The 17,955-nt window shown below is 36.1% G+C and overlaps 1 protein-coding gene across 4 annotated transcripts in view; it reads right to left on the reverse strand.

The window, feature by feature from the left end:
- The window catches only part of LOC127832214 (ubiquitin conjugation factor E4 B-like), a 98,430-nt gene extending 81,364 nt beyond the window's left edge, over window positions 1-17,066 (reverse strand). The window contains exons 1-3 of one of the 4 annotated variants that reach the window (XM_052357519.1): window positions 8,309-8,470; window positions 3,547-3,739; window positions 2,605-2,821 (exon numbers count right to left, since the gene is read on the reverse strand). In XM_052357519.1, coding sequence (XP_052213479.1) covers window positions 2,605-2,821; window positions 3,547-3,621 — 292 coding nt within the window. In that variant the 5' untranslated portion in view covers window positions 3,622-3,739; window positions 8,309-8,470. Of the gene's footprint in view, window positions 1-2,069; window positions 2,217-2,604; window positions 2,822-3,546; window positions 3,740-8,308; window positions 8,471-16,942 lie in introns of those variants that run through there. The other 3 variants (XM_052357521.1, XM_052357520.1, XM_052357522.1) reach the window with 3 other exon arrangements.
- Window positions 17,067-17,955: the final 889 nt, after the last annotated feature.

The raw sequence follows: 17,955 nt of genomic DNA on the forward strand, positions 1-17,955 counted from the left end.
CAACCAATCATGGAATCATTTTTAACTTGTCCAAGATATCATTGGGACAAATCTTCTGACCAAGTTTCATGAAGATCGGACAATAGATGTGGTCTCTAGAGTGTTAACAAGGTTTAACTAAAGCCATAATTACATAGCCATATAAGGAAAAATGCCCTGACCCCTGGCAGCCATGTTTTTCAACCAACTGGAATCATTTTCGAACTCGTCCAAGATATTATTTGGATGAATCTTCTGACCATATTTCATGAAGATTGGACAATAAATGTGGCTTCTAGAGTGTTAACAAGGCAAATATTGATGCAGCACGACACACAACGGACAAAAGGCGTTCACAAAAGCTCACCATGAGCACATTGTGCTCAGGTGAGCTAAAAATAAAAATAGTGAGCTAAAAATAAAAATAATAAAATTTAAAGAAAGAAAAGAAAGTAACCCTCAACTGGGCTCAAACCACTGACTAACATTTAGATCACTCGACCATCCGTGTTCATACAGTTAATGATGTATTTTATACTTAATTAATATAAGCAATCTTCTAAGTGTCACAAAATATAACAAACAACAGAACTCTCCAAATTATTCAATTGTTTCGCTTTGCAACGCTTTATAATTTTCAGGTTTTTAAATCATCAAAAGATGCATATAATGGATATTTTAGAGCATGGTAAATGTTCGGTATTACTGTTTACTCACAAATAACATAACTACAATCAAAATATGCGAATCTGAAACATTTTATTCAATTTTGTCAATTTACCTCAGCGTGAAAAGGTCCTTTAAAATCTGACAATAAACTTGGCCTATAGAGTGTTAACAAGGTTTTAATATAGCCATTTAAAGCCATATAAGAAAAAATGCCCCGCCCCCTGGTGGCCATGTTTTCAACCAACCAAAAATCATTTTCAAACATATCCAAGATATCATTGGGACAAATCTTCTGACCTAGTTTCATAGTTTCATGAAGATCGGACAATAAATTTGGCCTCTAGAGTGTTAACAAGGTTTTACTATAGCTAAATGCCAAATTCCCCGCCTCCTGTCAGCCATGTTTTTCAACCAACCAAAATCATTTTTAAACTCGTCAAAGATATCATTGGGACGAATCTTCTTACCAAGTTTCATGAAGATCAGACAATAAATGTGGCCTCTAGAGTGTTAACAAGGTTTTACTATAGCCATATATAGCCATATTAGGAAAAATGCCTCACCCCCTGGTGGCTATGTTTTTCAAGCAACCATAACCACTTACGAACCCATCCAAGATATCATGGAGACGAATCATCTGACCAAATTTCATGAAAATCGGACAATAAATGTAGCCTCTAGAGGGTTAACAAGGCAAATATTGACTCTGCACGACCAACAACGCAAGACAGACAAAAGGCGATCACAAAAGCTCACCATGAACACATTGTGCTCAGGTGAGCTATAAAGGGAGATTTTTCATAAACAGGGGGGGGGGGGGGGATAATCAAATACAATTTTGATGCATTTTAGTTTTAATGTTAAATTGTTTTACCTCAGGTCAGGTCAGTGAAATACTATGTTAACTCCTGTTAAATATACCAACACTTTCCACAGTATTGCACTGACTTTATTAAAACAAAGGAACATGTATGTGTTTTCACCTTATATTTTTGAATCACTTAGAATTTAAAAAGACAAAATACTGATAAGTTATCCTCTTCTTTGATATTGCATGTGAAATCGTCTGCTATTTTTTATGTAAACATCCACAAGTTGCATCCCCTGATTTTCTAAATTAATTTCTTATTTTTTATTATCCACATGTCCCACAAAGTATAACAAATTAAAAATGGCTGTCAGTTGGTTGAAAAACACCACCTTGTGACTTATGCTCAAGTTTCATAGAAATTGGCTGCATAAAAAAACACAATAAAATATTTCATATTTTTGGGAAACATAAATCTGTGGCCCGCAGTTAACATAGCTCACCATTTTTTTTATTTAACCAGAATTAAAGGACACTTCTGGGCACTTGTAAAAACACTCAACTGATTACTTTTGTCCACTTTCCAATTTTATGATAAAGGAAGCAAACCTACACACTATTCCTTTGTTGGCAATATGTACTTTCCACCAATTTCGTCATTTTTATCCATAGCATTAGCAAAAGGCAAAGGGAGAATTGTCCATGTCCGTACAACCGTTATTCTGTTTTTTATTTTGCCTTGTTATTTTTTAAAGTGTTGTTCACCAGTAACTGTATTATTGCAAAACTTAAAGGGGCATAATTTTTAGCTCGGCTGTTTTCGGAGAAAACCGGAGGTATAGTCATAGCCAGCTCGTTGTGTCGTTCGCCTTCCGCCGGCATCGTGCTTAAACTTTGACATTTGCTCTAAAATCAAAGTGCTTCCACCTACAACTTTGAAACTTCATATGCAGATGCACTTTGATGAGTTCTACACGCCACACCCATTTTTGGGTCACTAGATCAAAGGTCAAGGTCACTGTGACCTCTAAAAAAAAATTAAAAAATTCAAGCTTTCATTTATTCAAAAATGCAACCGCATAGGAGCGTTGGTACCCATTATGACGTGCTTTTGTTTAAATGTTTAACAGAGGAAGATAAAAGATTACCTGGAAGAGATCTCAAAACCTTCTCAGACATATTTGATGCGGCTGATTCCTGTAGGGTTTCTTGGGACTGCTGCTGCATGGGTTCAGATTCCTGTGTGTCTGCTGAAGACGCTGCAATGTTTCTAGGGGCAGATTCACTACTGCAGCCCACATCTGGTGGGGTCACAGAGGGGCCAACAGAGACACCCTGCAGTCTGGCAAGCCTGCGACGCCGTATCTGCAATCAAAAGCATTTAATACTTTCTAACAGACAATATGGGTATCTAGGTTACATTCGTCAAGAGATATTCTTTTATAGTTGCAACATTTTAAGAATGTCTACAGTAAGTTTGTAAAATGTAAACTTTGAGAAGCTGACATCCATTCTGAGCCCGCCTTTTCTGGGGGAACCTTGGTTCAAGGAATTCAATAGATTTTAAAAACCAGGAGTCAATGACCCTTGGACTGAAATTTTGAAAAGTCAAATGCTGGGATACAAATTTGAAGCCCAAAAACAGGTATATCTGAATTGTGTTTTTTGTCTGTGTTATTCTTTTTTTTTAAGATAAAAGTAGACTAAGAGTAACAAAATGTCTTTAAAATCCTATATCCTGTAATCTTACCTGGTTAGTCTCCTCATTTATCTGTGTGAATTATCTTTAACTTTGAATAAAGGCAAGTGTTTGTGGACTAGTTAAAATTTACATTCATGTGAGCTATTAGTTAAGTTATTTTTTCGTACAGACTCTGAACTGCCTAGTTGGCAAGTGAATGTGGCATGTATGGCTAACAGTTTTGCTAAGCAAAATTTGTCTGGCAAAATCTCTGAAGAGATAATGCTTTAAACACATGTAATGGCAGCTATTGTTGAAGGCCGAAAGCTTTTAAAATTAAGATTGTATAAAAGGCCAAATGCTCATTAAAAACAGAGCTATTTTATTTTTAACTTTTGGTGACCCTCACCCAAACAATGGTTCCCTCCTGTTTCGACGCACAGCGTAAGGGCAAATAATTTCCAATATTCAATTCAGTTGCCATTTAAAGTAGACCCATTCATATCTTATAAGCCTTGTTTTGCAAACTTTGGATATCATGTCTTTCATCAACATCATCATCAACATTTTTTTCCCGCCATTTTGGACTGCCTGTTGCAAATCTAGAAGTAGAAAAGAGACCTATATTTGTTTGTATATGTTGCTGTATTAGAGCACTTGCCTTGGTATATGTACAATGTACCGCAACTTATGTCATTGGTAAATTTAATTTAAAATTAATACTATTTCAAAAACTCAAGACAATATTAGTCTTTTCATTAATTTACTATGCCATTTTATTTTACGATTATGGCGAAACATAGCCCCGCTGCACTTAAGATGCAAATTGTGGTTAATCAGTCAGGGGTGAATAACACCATGTTATTCATTGTTCACCAAATTCTTGGGTTTTGAGATAGTTGGCTGGCTTCGTTATAGCCAACACACTAATTTGTTCCCACAATGTACTACTCCACGATAAAATCGTGACCAGATAACAAATGTTATCCACATGGAAATTTTGCAATTAGATGAAGTATTACGTAAAGCATTTTAACAAATTATGACGGAATTAATTACAAACAAGTCAACTGTACATGTTTCAATGAATTCTTTAATGAGTTTATAATTTGCTAACTGCTTTTACTCAAATTGTTTTAAATTGGAAGAAGTATTTAAACAGATTTTATTGTTTATTTAAGCCGAAAAGATGTACAGCTACACCTTTGTTTTGTTTTCACACCAGACACTTTCCTTCGTCTCGATTCCCAGTTCTGACGGGTATTGATGCAGACTGCGTTTCCAATTTTACAGTCAATAACACCGTGATGTATTCTAGCAGAGTCTACGGGTTAAAGAGTTTACAATCTGGGATGGCACTTGATAGGAAAAAAAATGGGCATAGTAACTGGTCCAAGATATTAATAATACACTACTTACCGTTTCGGAAGTTCTTCTTATAAACATGGCAAGAAAAAAACAATAATTACACGGATTCAAATGGTCAATCAATACGAAGTGGTTCTATAAATTAAGGATTCCCAAAGGAGCTCCCAGCTTAAAAGAACTGGTGACCCTTGCCAAAATCTGGTGTCCTCGGGTGCCCGGGACACTGTTAGTGCAGGGTTCGACACTAAGGCCAGACAGACATTGTCTAGTAAGATCAGTGGTCAGGCTAGTAAAACTGCGGGCTAGCTTGTCAGACTGGTTGTACATAAAAAATCTATACTGATTCATATAACTATAACTAATCTATACTGATTCATATAACTATAACTAACTGCTGTGAGTGCCTTTTTCCTAAATGTGTAAAATTACTCTTGTATCCGTTATTTACATCAGAACAAAACTAGCGTATATAAATAAACGTGACGCATTCACATGATTCATTGCTATTTTTAGACGCGAAGGAGAGCTTCCCGCAGGAATTGTTTGTTTCCATTGATCAAGTTGTCATGAATATTAATGATTTTCTGCAGTGTAGTAAAACTTTACAGCATGACTTCAATTGAAAAATCGGTATTGTCAATGTAAACATTTTTGCGTAGCAGACAAGATAATGTAATTCAAAGAATGGCTTTGTTCAAGTTCAGATTTTCGTCCGACAAATCAGTTAATAAAGAAGAATCCAGCGGTTAAACTGACAGGAAATGTAAATATGAAGAAAAACGAAAACGTTAAGTTTATGCAATAGAAAATCCAGTCAGTTCCGATGCACGAATTTTACGAAGAAAAGCAAAAAAAAAAGTAGTTTTATTTTAGTGTTTTACTCTATGCATCAAAAAAATATTCTGTTGTTCACTGATTATTTACTGTTAAATCCTGAATTAACAGTTATATGACACAATTGTGTTTATTTGCTATGTCATTTATGGTCTAGCAGACATTACATTCGGGCTAGTACATTTTAAGGTTCATGTTAAGTGCCAAAATGACCCCACCCCACATTGAAGAAATTTAAAAATATAAAAATGGTCAGTAATACCCAAAATAAATAAATGAAATATACATATGGTTTAAATAATTATATATTATTTCTACATATGTATACATTTTCAAGAAAAAAAATCACAAATCTTAGTAATAATGTCATTATTAGGAAAAATTATCCAATATATGGCAAATTCTCAAATCCATTAAAAATAACACACATGAACCAAATAAAACCACCAACAGTATTGGCCAGTTATATTTAAGGTACTACTACCATTGAATTGCGTCAATAAAGCCCCACAACGACACTATGCGAATTTCAAAATGAACATGTTTATACCATGAGTTGCTATTTATAGATTTTGGAAAAAGTCTAAGTTTCCAATTGCATAGCATGCAATCAAGAGGAGTTATGATGTTATGAAATATATTTCATGAAACTATATCATTTTCCTATTATCTCCATAACAATGACGCTAACATGAAATTCACTAATTCAATAGAATCTTGATACATTGAAGTCTTCTCCTGATTTAATTTCATCTAGGGATTTTAATAGATTTTAAAAAACCAGGAGTCAATGACCCCTGGACTGAAATTTTGAGGAGTCAAATTGAAAAATGCTGGGGTCAATTTTGAAGCGCGTTAATTGTGTTTTTGTCTGTATTATTCAATTTTTTAGATAAAAATATGCTCTAAGAGTAACACAATATCTTAAAAAGTTATACTGCTTTATTAAATAACAATACCATGATACATAACACAACATATTTTAATGACCGTATAACACATTTAAGTCTTTTAACACATTTAAGTAATTTAAGATATGCACCGATAGCACCTTTTCATCACAAGTGTATCGTCATTATATTATCATCATCCCTATGATAGCTTTTCTAACAAAACACAATCTAAATGCATAGAACATCTAGTATATCTATTACTATTCATCCGAATACTATACATGTCCGAAATATGTACAATTTAGAATGCCTTACCTGTAGTAGTTTAACTTTAATAATCCAACTTTTTCTTGTTCAAATCTTATCAAATGTTTTTTAAATCAAGACCGATCAATTTTGTTTTTTCTTTAATTACTTTTGCCGACTTTTTTTAACCGTGCCGTCTGCAAAGTCTGCAAAACAAACCCTGCAATTATCGGATGGTCAATCAATTATCACGCAATCACTGCTGCTAATTACCCAATTAGTGCGCACGCACTATTTAGACAGTGACATGTGTATTGGAAGAGATGAGATAAGATAAACAGCGCCCGGTGTATTCCCTCGATTATAGACCAAGTTTCAAATACTGAAACATTTATTTCAATTAGAAGCACAGCATGATTTATTACCATGGAACTCGAGAGACTGACGCACAGGTCAAATTTTCGATGCGTCAAAATGACGCACAGCAGAAAAAGGGTTGCGTCAAAAACAAGTCATTTTTAATTTGCTCGCGTCAAAATGTGTCTATTGAAATCCCTGTCATCTGTCGTCCATATTTGTCAGCAGTTTGTATTGATCTGCATTTACGAATTTATTAAATATTGCTTTCATATTATATTTATTTGATTAGATAACTTGAAAATACCTCATAAACAAATTATAAAAACTTAAGAACAAATGGATCTGTAATATTTTATAAATTGTCGAAAATGAAAAGAAATATTTTTCGAATATACTTCCGGCAAATAAAGGCTAGCTGAACAGGTAAACATGACAAGACAATAACAAATGCATTTTTTGATCGATGACAAGGTTTTTATAGAAAGGTAAATGTTCACTTGGTTTAATATGTACGTGTGCCCAACATTTGTAGAATTCATTTTTCCAATCCCATAAATATTATGCCTAGATCGTTAATTAAAATATTGTTATGTAGACTTCCTTTAAACCGGATGTTTTATGCCCCACATGTTTGACGAACAGTTATGGTGTTCGAGCAGGGACATAAACATGTTGTAATTTGTTTTAAGGTAGCAAATTAGTCGTCTTTCCGAGTCTTATATATTTCAAATTAACAATACACTTTTATGCCTTTTGGTAATAAAAATATAGTTTATTTTTTGTATTTTGTCATTTCGTGACTATAATGAGTACTGTATTGCGAGTAAATAAGTTAATTTGACAATAAAGGTTCACTGGAAAGTCCACCATACTAAAAGTAGTTCCCAATTATTTTGTTAACTTTTGACATTCTTTGATGTTTTTCTTTTTGATATTTTAGGATTGTTGGTGTGTGTTATGTGGACTTTTCATTTGTAGTACCTAACATTAAGTGTATACAATATTTTGACCAAAGGAATTTGTTTAATTTAACTCCGTTTGTTATTTTGATAATTTCATGCATGCGCTGTATATTTCTTCAAAAGCAACATTTTGCATAATATTTTTTTTATTAACATTTACTGATCTGTTCTACTAGTATTTACAAGCCTATTGACATATAAATTGAATTATCTGCCATAATATTTATTGAACTATTCCTATGTGAAAAATAAGCCTTTTTACACTTTACATGAACCTTAAGAGGAGCTGGTCCGTAGTGTCGAGGCTTGATTGATTGTAGGCTGGTCTTAATCTTAATCAATGTTAGTCTGTTAACAATAACATTAATATCATTTCTCCTATAAATATGAGGACGATATACATCGACGTAATCGGTAGATTACGTCTTGGACTATAATATTATCTTACTGTCACTCAGTGTCAGTGTCAATTTGGTATTAAATAAACCATTTACAATTCACAGCTTACCTCATCTGGGGTAAGTTCGCTCATTTTGTCAGTTTTTACAATATTTTCTTCAAATTACTATCACTGAAAGTAGCAACAGCAATTCATTATTATTCTCGAAATGCGTTTCTGGACAAATCAGTAACAAACAATAAAGACATTGAACGTCTGTTTTACCCGGAAGAGACAATAAAGCGTTTCCCTACCTGACTGGTTGGGCTACATTCCACCACGAAATAAGTTATGAACTTCAAACTTTAAGGGACATGTGACGACACAAAAAGTGTACAAAATCAAAAGTAACGTAAGTAATATCAAAGTAACACGATTTACATACAGCACTTATTCAAATGAAGATCAGTACTTACCTTAAAGATAACATAACTAATTTGAGGAAAGAAAATGGCAATATAGATGGAGAATGAGAAGTAAAAACGAAGAATCTTTGTACAAAATATAGCTAAATCCTCACCATTATTCTTTGTTCTCCGTGTTTTCACAAGCTTTGAAACGTTTACCATGTTAAGGTTGCTCAACATTTGCCATTAAATCAAAGGAATCTGGTTAATTAAGCTTAAGAACGCTTTCCGGACCCGATATCGGCTTAAAATTACACCTTACAACCAGAATTTAGAAAGCCAATTCGGACCCAGATAGCGGCTTTGTAGACCAAAATAACATAAAAATAACTATTACAATTACCCCGGTATTTTCTCATATAAACCGAAGTAAGCAAAAATGATTTACAAAAATCAGCCGACGCTTCTAATGTAGTACATAGTCCTCAAAATCAAATCATCCATCACCGCAAAATAAAATTTCAAAAGCAACTGTCTACACTTACATCTAAATTAGCTATTATTAACGATCATTGTCGGCTCGGGTACTACTTACATGTACCCCGGGTACTCTTAAGTATACTTAAATGTACCCTGGGTACAGTAAATATACTTAAACGTACCCGGTCGATTTTAGACTGTACCCGAGTTGTATTCCCGCCCAAAATCCGATATCGTAAAACGCGCTACCGATTACGGTAAAACGATATTGTTCATCGTAAACAAACTTCTTTTTTTTAACTGCATCAACATGCTTTTTGAGTATGGGTTCCGATAATATAGAGGCCATCTAACAGTAAATTGACATAAATTTGAACATAATTCATAAAAAATAGCCGACAACAACCGATTTAGCGTTAAAATTGCCAGGTACATTTAAGTATATTTACCGTACCCGGGGTACATGTAAGTATACTTAAGAGTACCCGGGGTACATGTAAGTAGTACCCGAGCCGACAAGGACCAATCGAGCATTATTGACAGCGTTATCACGCGGCTATTCGAACTTAAAATGCACGAATGATGAAACCATGTCATTACATCCGACTCACTCAGCGCGCTGCAAACCCTACGCGCTTAAAGCAGGCACATCCAAAACGCGGGAACGAGCAGGCTGACCAACTTGCTAGGGTAGGATCTCAAGATGGTCAACTTTCAGATCTAAACAAAACGCACGTGATCTGATCGCAATCATGACACAGAGCGCATATAATGAACAGGACTTACGCTGGTCAAAATACTGAGCTAATCGAGATTTGCGCTAATTACCAACCCTTACAATAAAATTACCATCGACAGGCCCATTAAACGGGATGATATAGCTTACACGTGCCTGAGACGGGGGCGTCGCGTTCACACATCGTCGTCGACGACCATAAAAATGTCCTCTTCCCCCAATGTAACATTCCGAACACTTTCGAAAATATTTTCGTTTCATGTCCAGAACACGTCGCGCAACGTTAAGATTGGGCAATAGCGGCTTTCAAAAAATACTTAATAATAATAGTAACCTATTGTTGATGCTGCCCAATAAAATCGCCACGCAGGAGCGACCCCATGTGTTTATATTCCTACGTGTATACGGGTAGATATCTCAATAAAATATCATTCCAATAACTTATTTATAAATACTTAACTAAGATAAATTGTTATTCCATCAATTGATAATTGTTATAATAATAAAATTACCATCGACAGGCCCATTAAACGGGATGATATAGCTTACACGTGCCTGAGACGGGGGCGTCGCGTTCACACATCGTCGTCGACGACCATAAAAATGTCCTCTTCCCCCAATGTAACATTCCGAACACTTTCGAAAATATTTTCGTTTCATGTCCAGAACACGTCGCGCAACGTTAAGATTGGGCAATAGCGGCTTTCAAAAAATACTTAATAATAATAGTAACCTATTGTTGATGCCGCCCAATAAAATCGCCACGCAGGAGCGACCCCATGTGTTTATATTCCTACGTGTATACGGGTAGATATCTCAATAAAATATCATTCCAATAACTTATTCATAAAAACTTAACTAAGATAAATTGTTATTCCATCAATTGATAATTGTTATAACCACAGCTCCTAGTTAATCTGCCGAATAACGCGTGTTCTTGTTCGGTGCGCGTTTGCGTGCGGGTTGGAGTGCACGGAACGCCGCGCGGGACACGGATGACAGATAGAATCCGGGTCGTATCATTAAACCCTGTTGTTTGTGTCTTGCCTGCGCGCTTCCACTCTTTAACTGTAAAAACGTGTGACGGATCGAATCCGGGTCAAACCCATAAGCCAATTTGTCTATGTCTTACTTTCGAACCGGTCCATGGCCGTAGAAAGGTTGATAGATGCACACACAATCTCACACCATAACATACCAACCATCAAAACACAACTAAATAGGACGGAAAAGTACTTTTTGTTGATATAATAAGGTTGTATGACAAATATGAATGGACTTAACTATCTCTTTCATAAAATAAAACGCTTTAGATAATAAAACCAGGGCTCCATCTCTGAATTATTTGTAACCAGCTCCTGACGACGAAGATAGGGGACAGCACGCATGCAACAATGCTCCACTCATCTCTGGAAGATGTGATACGTGCGCACGTGAGTCTATCTCTTGTAGCCTCAGTGCAACCCCTAAAAGAATGTGTACATAAATTGTAGATAATAACTTAAAATGTGTACAAGAACGCCTATTGGAGATAGCTTATCAAAAATTAATGTGTCGGTACATAAAGTATTAAACAAAAAAATATGTTGGCTTGGGCTTATTGCGCGCGCCTGGCGAATTTCCATCCCTTCCACGCGGCTTTGCTTTGGTGACATGTCCTATCTAAGATTACAATAAAACTAATGGTTGCGGTTTTCGTGTCTCGTATGATACCTTTGATATGCTACTTTGTTCCTTATTCTATGTTACATTCTCATGTGCTCTTTTGGGTTGTTATCAATGTGTATGCTTTGTATATTCATCACCTTATCATTTTGCTATAAAACCTTGTATATGTGTCATAACACATTATACCAAACTAATACCGGTCCTGATAACACACATTTGAATTACATACAGCTATCAGGCAAAGTAAAGTGGGGTTTTGCTATAACGTAACCACAACAAGTAGGGTCATTGCACATAGTTATTGTTTTACGCAGTTGGTATTAAAGGGACCTTTTCACAGATTTTGGCATGTGTTAAAGTTTGTCATTAAATGCTTTATATTTATAAATGTAAACATTGTATCTAAAAAGCTCCAGTAAAAAAATAAGAATACAATTACAGAAAGAAAAAAGCAACCATCAACTGGGCTCGAACCACTGACCCCTGAAGTCAAAGCCTAACAACTAAGACCACTCGGCCATTCGTGCTCATACGATGAGTGACGTATTTTATACAAGTACTATATATAAGCAAAAAAAAAACTTCTTAGTGTCAACAAATGTAAAGACAACAACAATACTCTCTAAATTATTCAATCGTTTCGCGTTGCAATGCTTTATAATTTTCATTTTTTTATTCGTCAAAAGATGCATAAACTGGATATTTTAGAGCATGTTGGGTATTGCTGTTTCCTCACAAGTATCATAACTACAACGAAAATTTTCGAATCTGAAACATTTTTTGTGTCCATTTACCTCAACGTGAAAAGGTCCATTTAATTTATGGAAAATAACCTGTCTTCCGCGACGGAAGTCAGACGAGGGTGCAGTGCATCGGTTCTTTACACTGGGCACTCAAAAGAACCAGAGGTTCTGATTTGATCGGGCATCACTTGAAGTCGTAACTAACAAGTCTCTAGGGGCGGTTGAATATATCAGGTCACATTATATTGAGTACATTCAGGTCTCATTTGTCACCGCGCACTGGTCTATTTCCCAAAATTATATCTTTGTCGAATTACCGGGCAGCCGGGGTAAATTTGATCTATTTGAGTTTAAAAAACCTGCATTTTCGCTTGAAGGGTCACGCCTGCTTGTCTTCCTATAGAAAGATGCAGTCAGGAAGACGCAGCGGGCCTGTAATAAACTCTGAAATACACAAACGCAAACACGCGGCCGTTCGGTTAACGCAGTGATTGGTATACGCGATTCTCATATAGGCAATCCGGGTTCAATACCCGTTCCCGTATATAGGGTTTGGTTGGTGGCCACCCTTCCGGACATGCGGGATTTCCTTCGGGTACCCCCCCCCCCCCCCGCACCACCACTACAACACTAGATGACACTAAATTAACAATATTGTTCGCACGAAGCACTCGACATGTGCGTTGCAAAGCCGGTCTCGTGCTACAATATAGTGGATGTAATGCATGAAGTGGGTGCCGACTTAGCCTGGATGTGCAGTCCCTCCCACAAGATGCTGAACCATCCAGATATCAAAAACAATACTTTCTCTTCCAGTTTTCAGTTTCAAATTAAAAATGTTTTTGAGCATATTGCGTAAGTATTATTATATTGATAATTTGTCCGACTATTTAACTTATACTATGTAACTACATGTAGTTGAAATGATGTTCATGTTTAACAGCCATGCTTCAGTATGGAGATATGTATTTTACTTTATCGATTGTGTCTTCATCCGTTTATCTATAGCGTACGCGCAGACATACGTATGAGAATTCTTAGTCTACATTATTTGAATAAATTTAAACAAAGCATTAAATGTGAAAAAAAAACTGTTAATATAATACAACAGTTTTACATGTACAGGTCTGAACGATCTGAATTTGTTTTCGAGCATAGAAACAAACAAGACACTCGAAACATATTTTTGACACAAACAAGAAATAGATATGTAATACTTTCTGTAATACTTGCGTAAGCGCAATGCCTTCCACTGCTTGAAAATATTGGACTCGAATTGCTTTATACAACTGAACAAAAGTGTGCCAGAACAACTTACTCAAACTCCATTTTACTTGCCCAATACACTTTGCACACTTTTTTAAATTAAAATGGAGCAACAAAGGTTTGTTTTTGAACATCAACTGCCATAAGCAATGTTTCTGTAGTACGTAATTTTACATTGCACAAAATTTGGTGCCTGTGTTACCTTACCAAAATGTGTTCCTATCATATCTTCTGTGCATGTAATTCCAATGAAACATCGCTACAGAGAACAATCACTAGTGTAAATGGTAGTTGCCGTCACAAATTCAAATTAACAGACACGTCGAAGAGTCAAAAGGACATAGTTATGTTTTGTTACTATGTTCTAGACCTACGTAGATATTAAAATGAAATTAAATGTTTACCGTATACCTTTAATTTCCTGAAACTTTATAGCTTAACGTGTGAGTAGTTCAGTACATTCTAAAATGAGAAATCTTGTTTATCCTTTACAATTTGTAAAAAGCTCATGAAAATTGATAATTTATTAAAATAAATGTTAAGTTACCAAATAATCATAATATATATTGTAATAAAATGGCTTACAATTATTTCAGGACTCAATCTTTTAATTTCAGAAACAATATATTTACGTATATTTTTTGTTATACATTTTAGTATTCTGCCTATTTTAGTGTGTGTTTTTTTCAACATAAAATACCATTCTCTTATTCAGTTGTTGTTGTTTTTTCAACGAAAATAAGTTCATATATTAGGCCATCATTCAAATAGGTTTGTAATATTATTATATAATGGCTTACAGTTATATCAGGACTCAATATTTTAATTTCAGGAACAATATATTTACGTTGTGCTATACATTTTAGTATTCTGCTTATGTAAGTGTGTTTTGCAACATAAAATACCATTTTGTTTTTCATTTGATTTTTTTTCAAAGAAAATAAGTTAATATACTAAGCCATCATTCAAATAGGTTTGCTCTTATGGACTGGACACATAATTATTTTAGTGTTTCAGATACCTTTATTTTTATGAAATCGAGATAGTATTTGTATAATTTGATAGAAAAGAATACTGCTTCTACTTTGTTTTTTGTATGGATTGTAACTATAACTGATTATGTGTATCCGTTTTCTACTGAATAATTAGGAATTAAAATATTCCTTGTTGAAAATGAAGAATAACGTCGGAAAACACTGTGTATTATTAATATAATGTTTTATCATATTTTTTAAATTATTTATTTCCTTGTTTATTTTTCAAATTTGCGGATGAAATATCAATTCTATTTACATGCTTTATAATACCAGTGATATATTGGATGTTCAGCGCAGGGTTATACTTTGTTGCTTGACAGCAGTTCCCTCGGAAAGTCAGGCACAACTGGTTCTCACCTGACACTCAACTCTCACTTCTGGTTCGAGACATTTTTCCCAACCACACCCTGATACTCGCTTCTGTTGGCGGGTAAAACAAAGTGAGGGAACTGGCACGACTCGTACGACCACTTGCGAATTCTTGAAGAGGAGACGGGCGACGCAAAGATTGCTTAAAGCCCAATGAAAGGAAATGACAAGAACAAAAATACAGAATACAAAGCCGGACCGGTCGGGGACCGGAATAACAACGTCCGCGCACTCCACCGCCAGTCTCCAGGGTGGATGCGACAAGTTAGCTACTGGAGCTTATCCATCGATCAAGTTGGCGACAACGGAAGCCACCATAGGAACATGGAAAGTAAGAATACTCAGTGCGTGTGGCAAGGTCCATGAACTGACGTACGAGCTTAAGAGTTACCGCTGGGATATTATCGGGCTAGCCGAGATTAGGTGGCTAGGATTCGGAGAAACATCAACAGACGAAGGGCATACTATATTGTTCAGCGGTGAGGATTCTATACATTGCCACGGGGTTGCTTTCACTGTTAGGAAGGAGGTAGTCAACATCGTGATCAGTTGCACCCCAGTCTCCAGCAGACTCATTTCCATCCGTTTGCTGCCTGTATATCATTGACCCCTGACAGTATCAGCGAAATCTTACAACATCAAAATCATCCAGGTCTATGTACCAACAGCTGACTACAAGGACGAGGAAATTGAACAGTTCTATGAAGAATTAGAGCGCATCATAATCAAGGTTCTCAAGAATGACATACTAATTGTCCAAGGCGACTGGAGCGCCGAGGTTGGACAGGCGCATACCAAGACTGGTCAGGGACAGAAGGTAGATTTTGCTTAGGAGAAACCAACGACAGAGGTTTGAGACTTCTTGAGTTCGCCAGAAGGCACCAACTCACCCTGGCCAACACGCTGCACCCACACAAACAGCGACCTGGAATGCTCAAATAGGGCAAATTAAAAATAGATCGATTTCATATTGGCGCCGCATCGGTTCAGGTCCAGAAATAACAAGGCGAACACAAGAACGGTTCTTGGCGCGGCGCAGACATTGGCAGTGACCATGACTTAATGCTCACCACCATCAAGCTTAAGTTATAGAGCATCAGAAAGAACACTCGCGTTAGATTTGACTTGGAGAGATTAAAAGATCCAGTGAAAGCAGGGGTATTTCAAGCACATATAGGTGGCAAGCTTGCAGCCCTCAACATCTTAGACATTGACATCAGCACCATTAGCAATAACATCAAGGATGTACTACAGTACTACTGAAGGAGTGCTTGGGATAGAGAAGGAAGAACAAGCTATGTGTGACAACTGAAATCATGGACCTATGTGACAAACGAAGAGAACCGAGGCATGAGAAGTACACCAGCCTGGACTCAATAGCATTAAGTTACAAGAAAGTGAACAGGTAGGAAAGAAAGAAGATGACAGAGGCAAAGGCGGAATGGATTTAAGAACAATTAATCATCAACGACAAAGAGATGAACGCAGTCAGCAATAAGAAGACCTACAGCACCCTGTAGACCCTCACAAAGACTAGTCAGCCAAAGGCCAATGTTATATCACACGTAGTTCTGGCTACCATAACTTTAAATGTTGCTTTTTATGATTTTTGGCTGGCGCGACTTTATAGTTATGGACCAACCCCTTTAGTAAAGTCGACCAGAAATTCCCGAAAAGTTGACAGTTAACAAAGATCGGTCCAAAACAGCTTTTAAATGAAGTTATTGGCCCAAATCAACCACTTGATCGGACAGATTGACTTTTTTTCACATTTAACTGATATAATCTTTCACAAAATACTATCTTAAACATTTAAAATTTATCTATTCTGCTTTTACATATCGAGAAAAACAGCGATGTGACAGACTTACTTAAAATGCGAATCTCCCGAGATTTCACGGTCATATGACGTTATTTCTATTTTTAGTAACATACCATGTGCTCAAGTGTTTTCAAATTCAGAATTACATTTCCCGGTATTTTAGATTATTCTGGCTTGTTTTGTAAAATAATTGTAGTGTAAATACGAACTCAAAGTAAATATTATTTAAAACTACCTGATTCACACTGAAATCAGTCTTATAATCCACCAGACGTAAGTTGTTAATCACAAATAATAGATTTCAGAAAACGAAAGTAATGTTTACAATTTCAGCAAATAATGTCAAGGTCGATCCGAAAGTATCCACATGAAAACTCGTCACGTGACAAAGCGACAATGGCGTCAAAATTGTGAATTTCAGACTGATGAGAGTTATTTACATATATTGTAAGATGCATTTGAAACATTTGAACCTTAAAATAATCCCCGATGCAGTAATTTATATTTATTAACCAATATATGTAGAAATGTATCCAAGAAAATGAGCTTTCTTTGATTTATAGCGTGACATAAATATGTTATGACTCTGGTTGACTTTCGATACGGGGTTAGCTTCAGCGTACAGGTCTGTCAATACTATATAAACTGTACGCTGAAGTTTCTTAAGCTATATCACACGCTGACGGGAATCTCCTTACCGAGATTGCCGCAGTCCTAAACAGATGGGTTGAATACTGCAGTTACCTCTACAACTATCCGCTCCAACCGGACTCTAGTCTCCTTCAGAAATATCCCAGACCAGAAGCGGACGACGAAAGTCCGTCCATACTTAAGGCAGAGGTTGAGGAGGCAGTGCGTAGTCTTAAGGAAGAGAAATCTGCGGGAATGGATAACGTCCCTTCCGAGCTGATTAAGCAGTCATTCAAGAACTCTACGGAAACGCCAACAGTGCAATACTTTTCAACGGACAGTAGGTGGACTTCTTCAGGACATCCATTGGCGTCCGTCAGGGATGTCTGCTCTCTCTCGTCCTGTTCAACCTTTTGCTTGAGAAGATAATACAGGAGACTCTTCATGACCACTACACCTCTCCTCCATCGGTGGAAGACCCATTCCCAACTTGAGATATGCTGATGACATTGACCTCATGGGTGGCACCAGCACTAAACTTCAAGATGTGATTATTAAATTTAAATACTGTTAAATTAACATACAATTTGGTATAATCTGGTTCTTTAATTTAACCCA

Source organism: Dreissena polymorpha, chromosome 5 (genome assembly GCF_020536995.1).
Source record: "Dreissena polymorpha isolate Duluth1 chromosome 5, UMN_Dpol_1.0, whole genome shotgun sequence".
Classification (NCBI taxonomy): Eukaryota; Metazoa; Mollusca; class Bivalvia; order Myida; family Dreissenidae; genus Dreissena; species Dreissena polymorpha.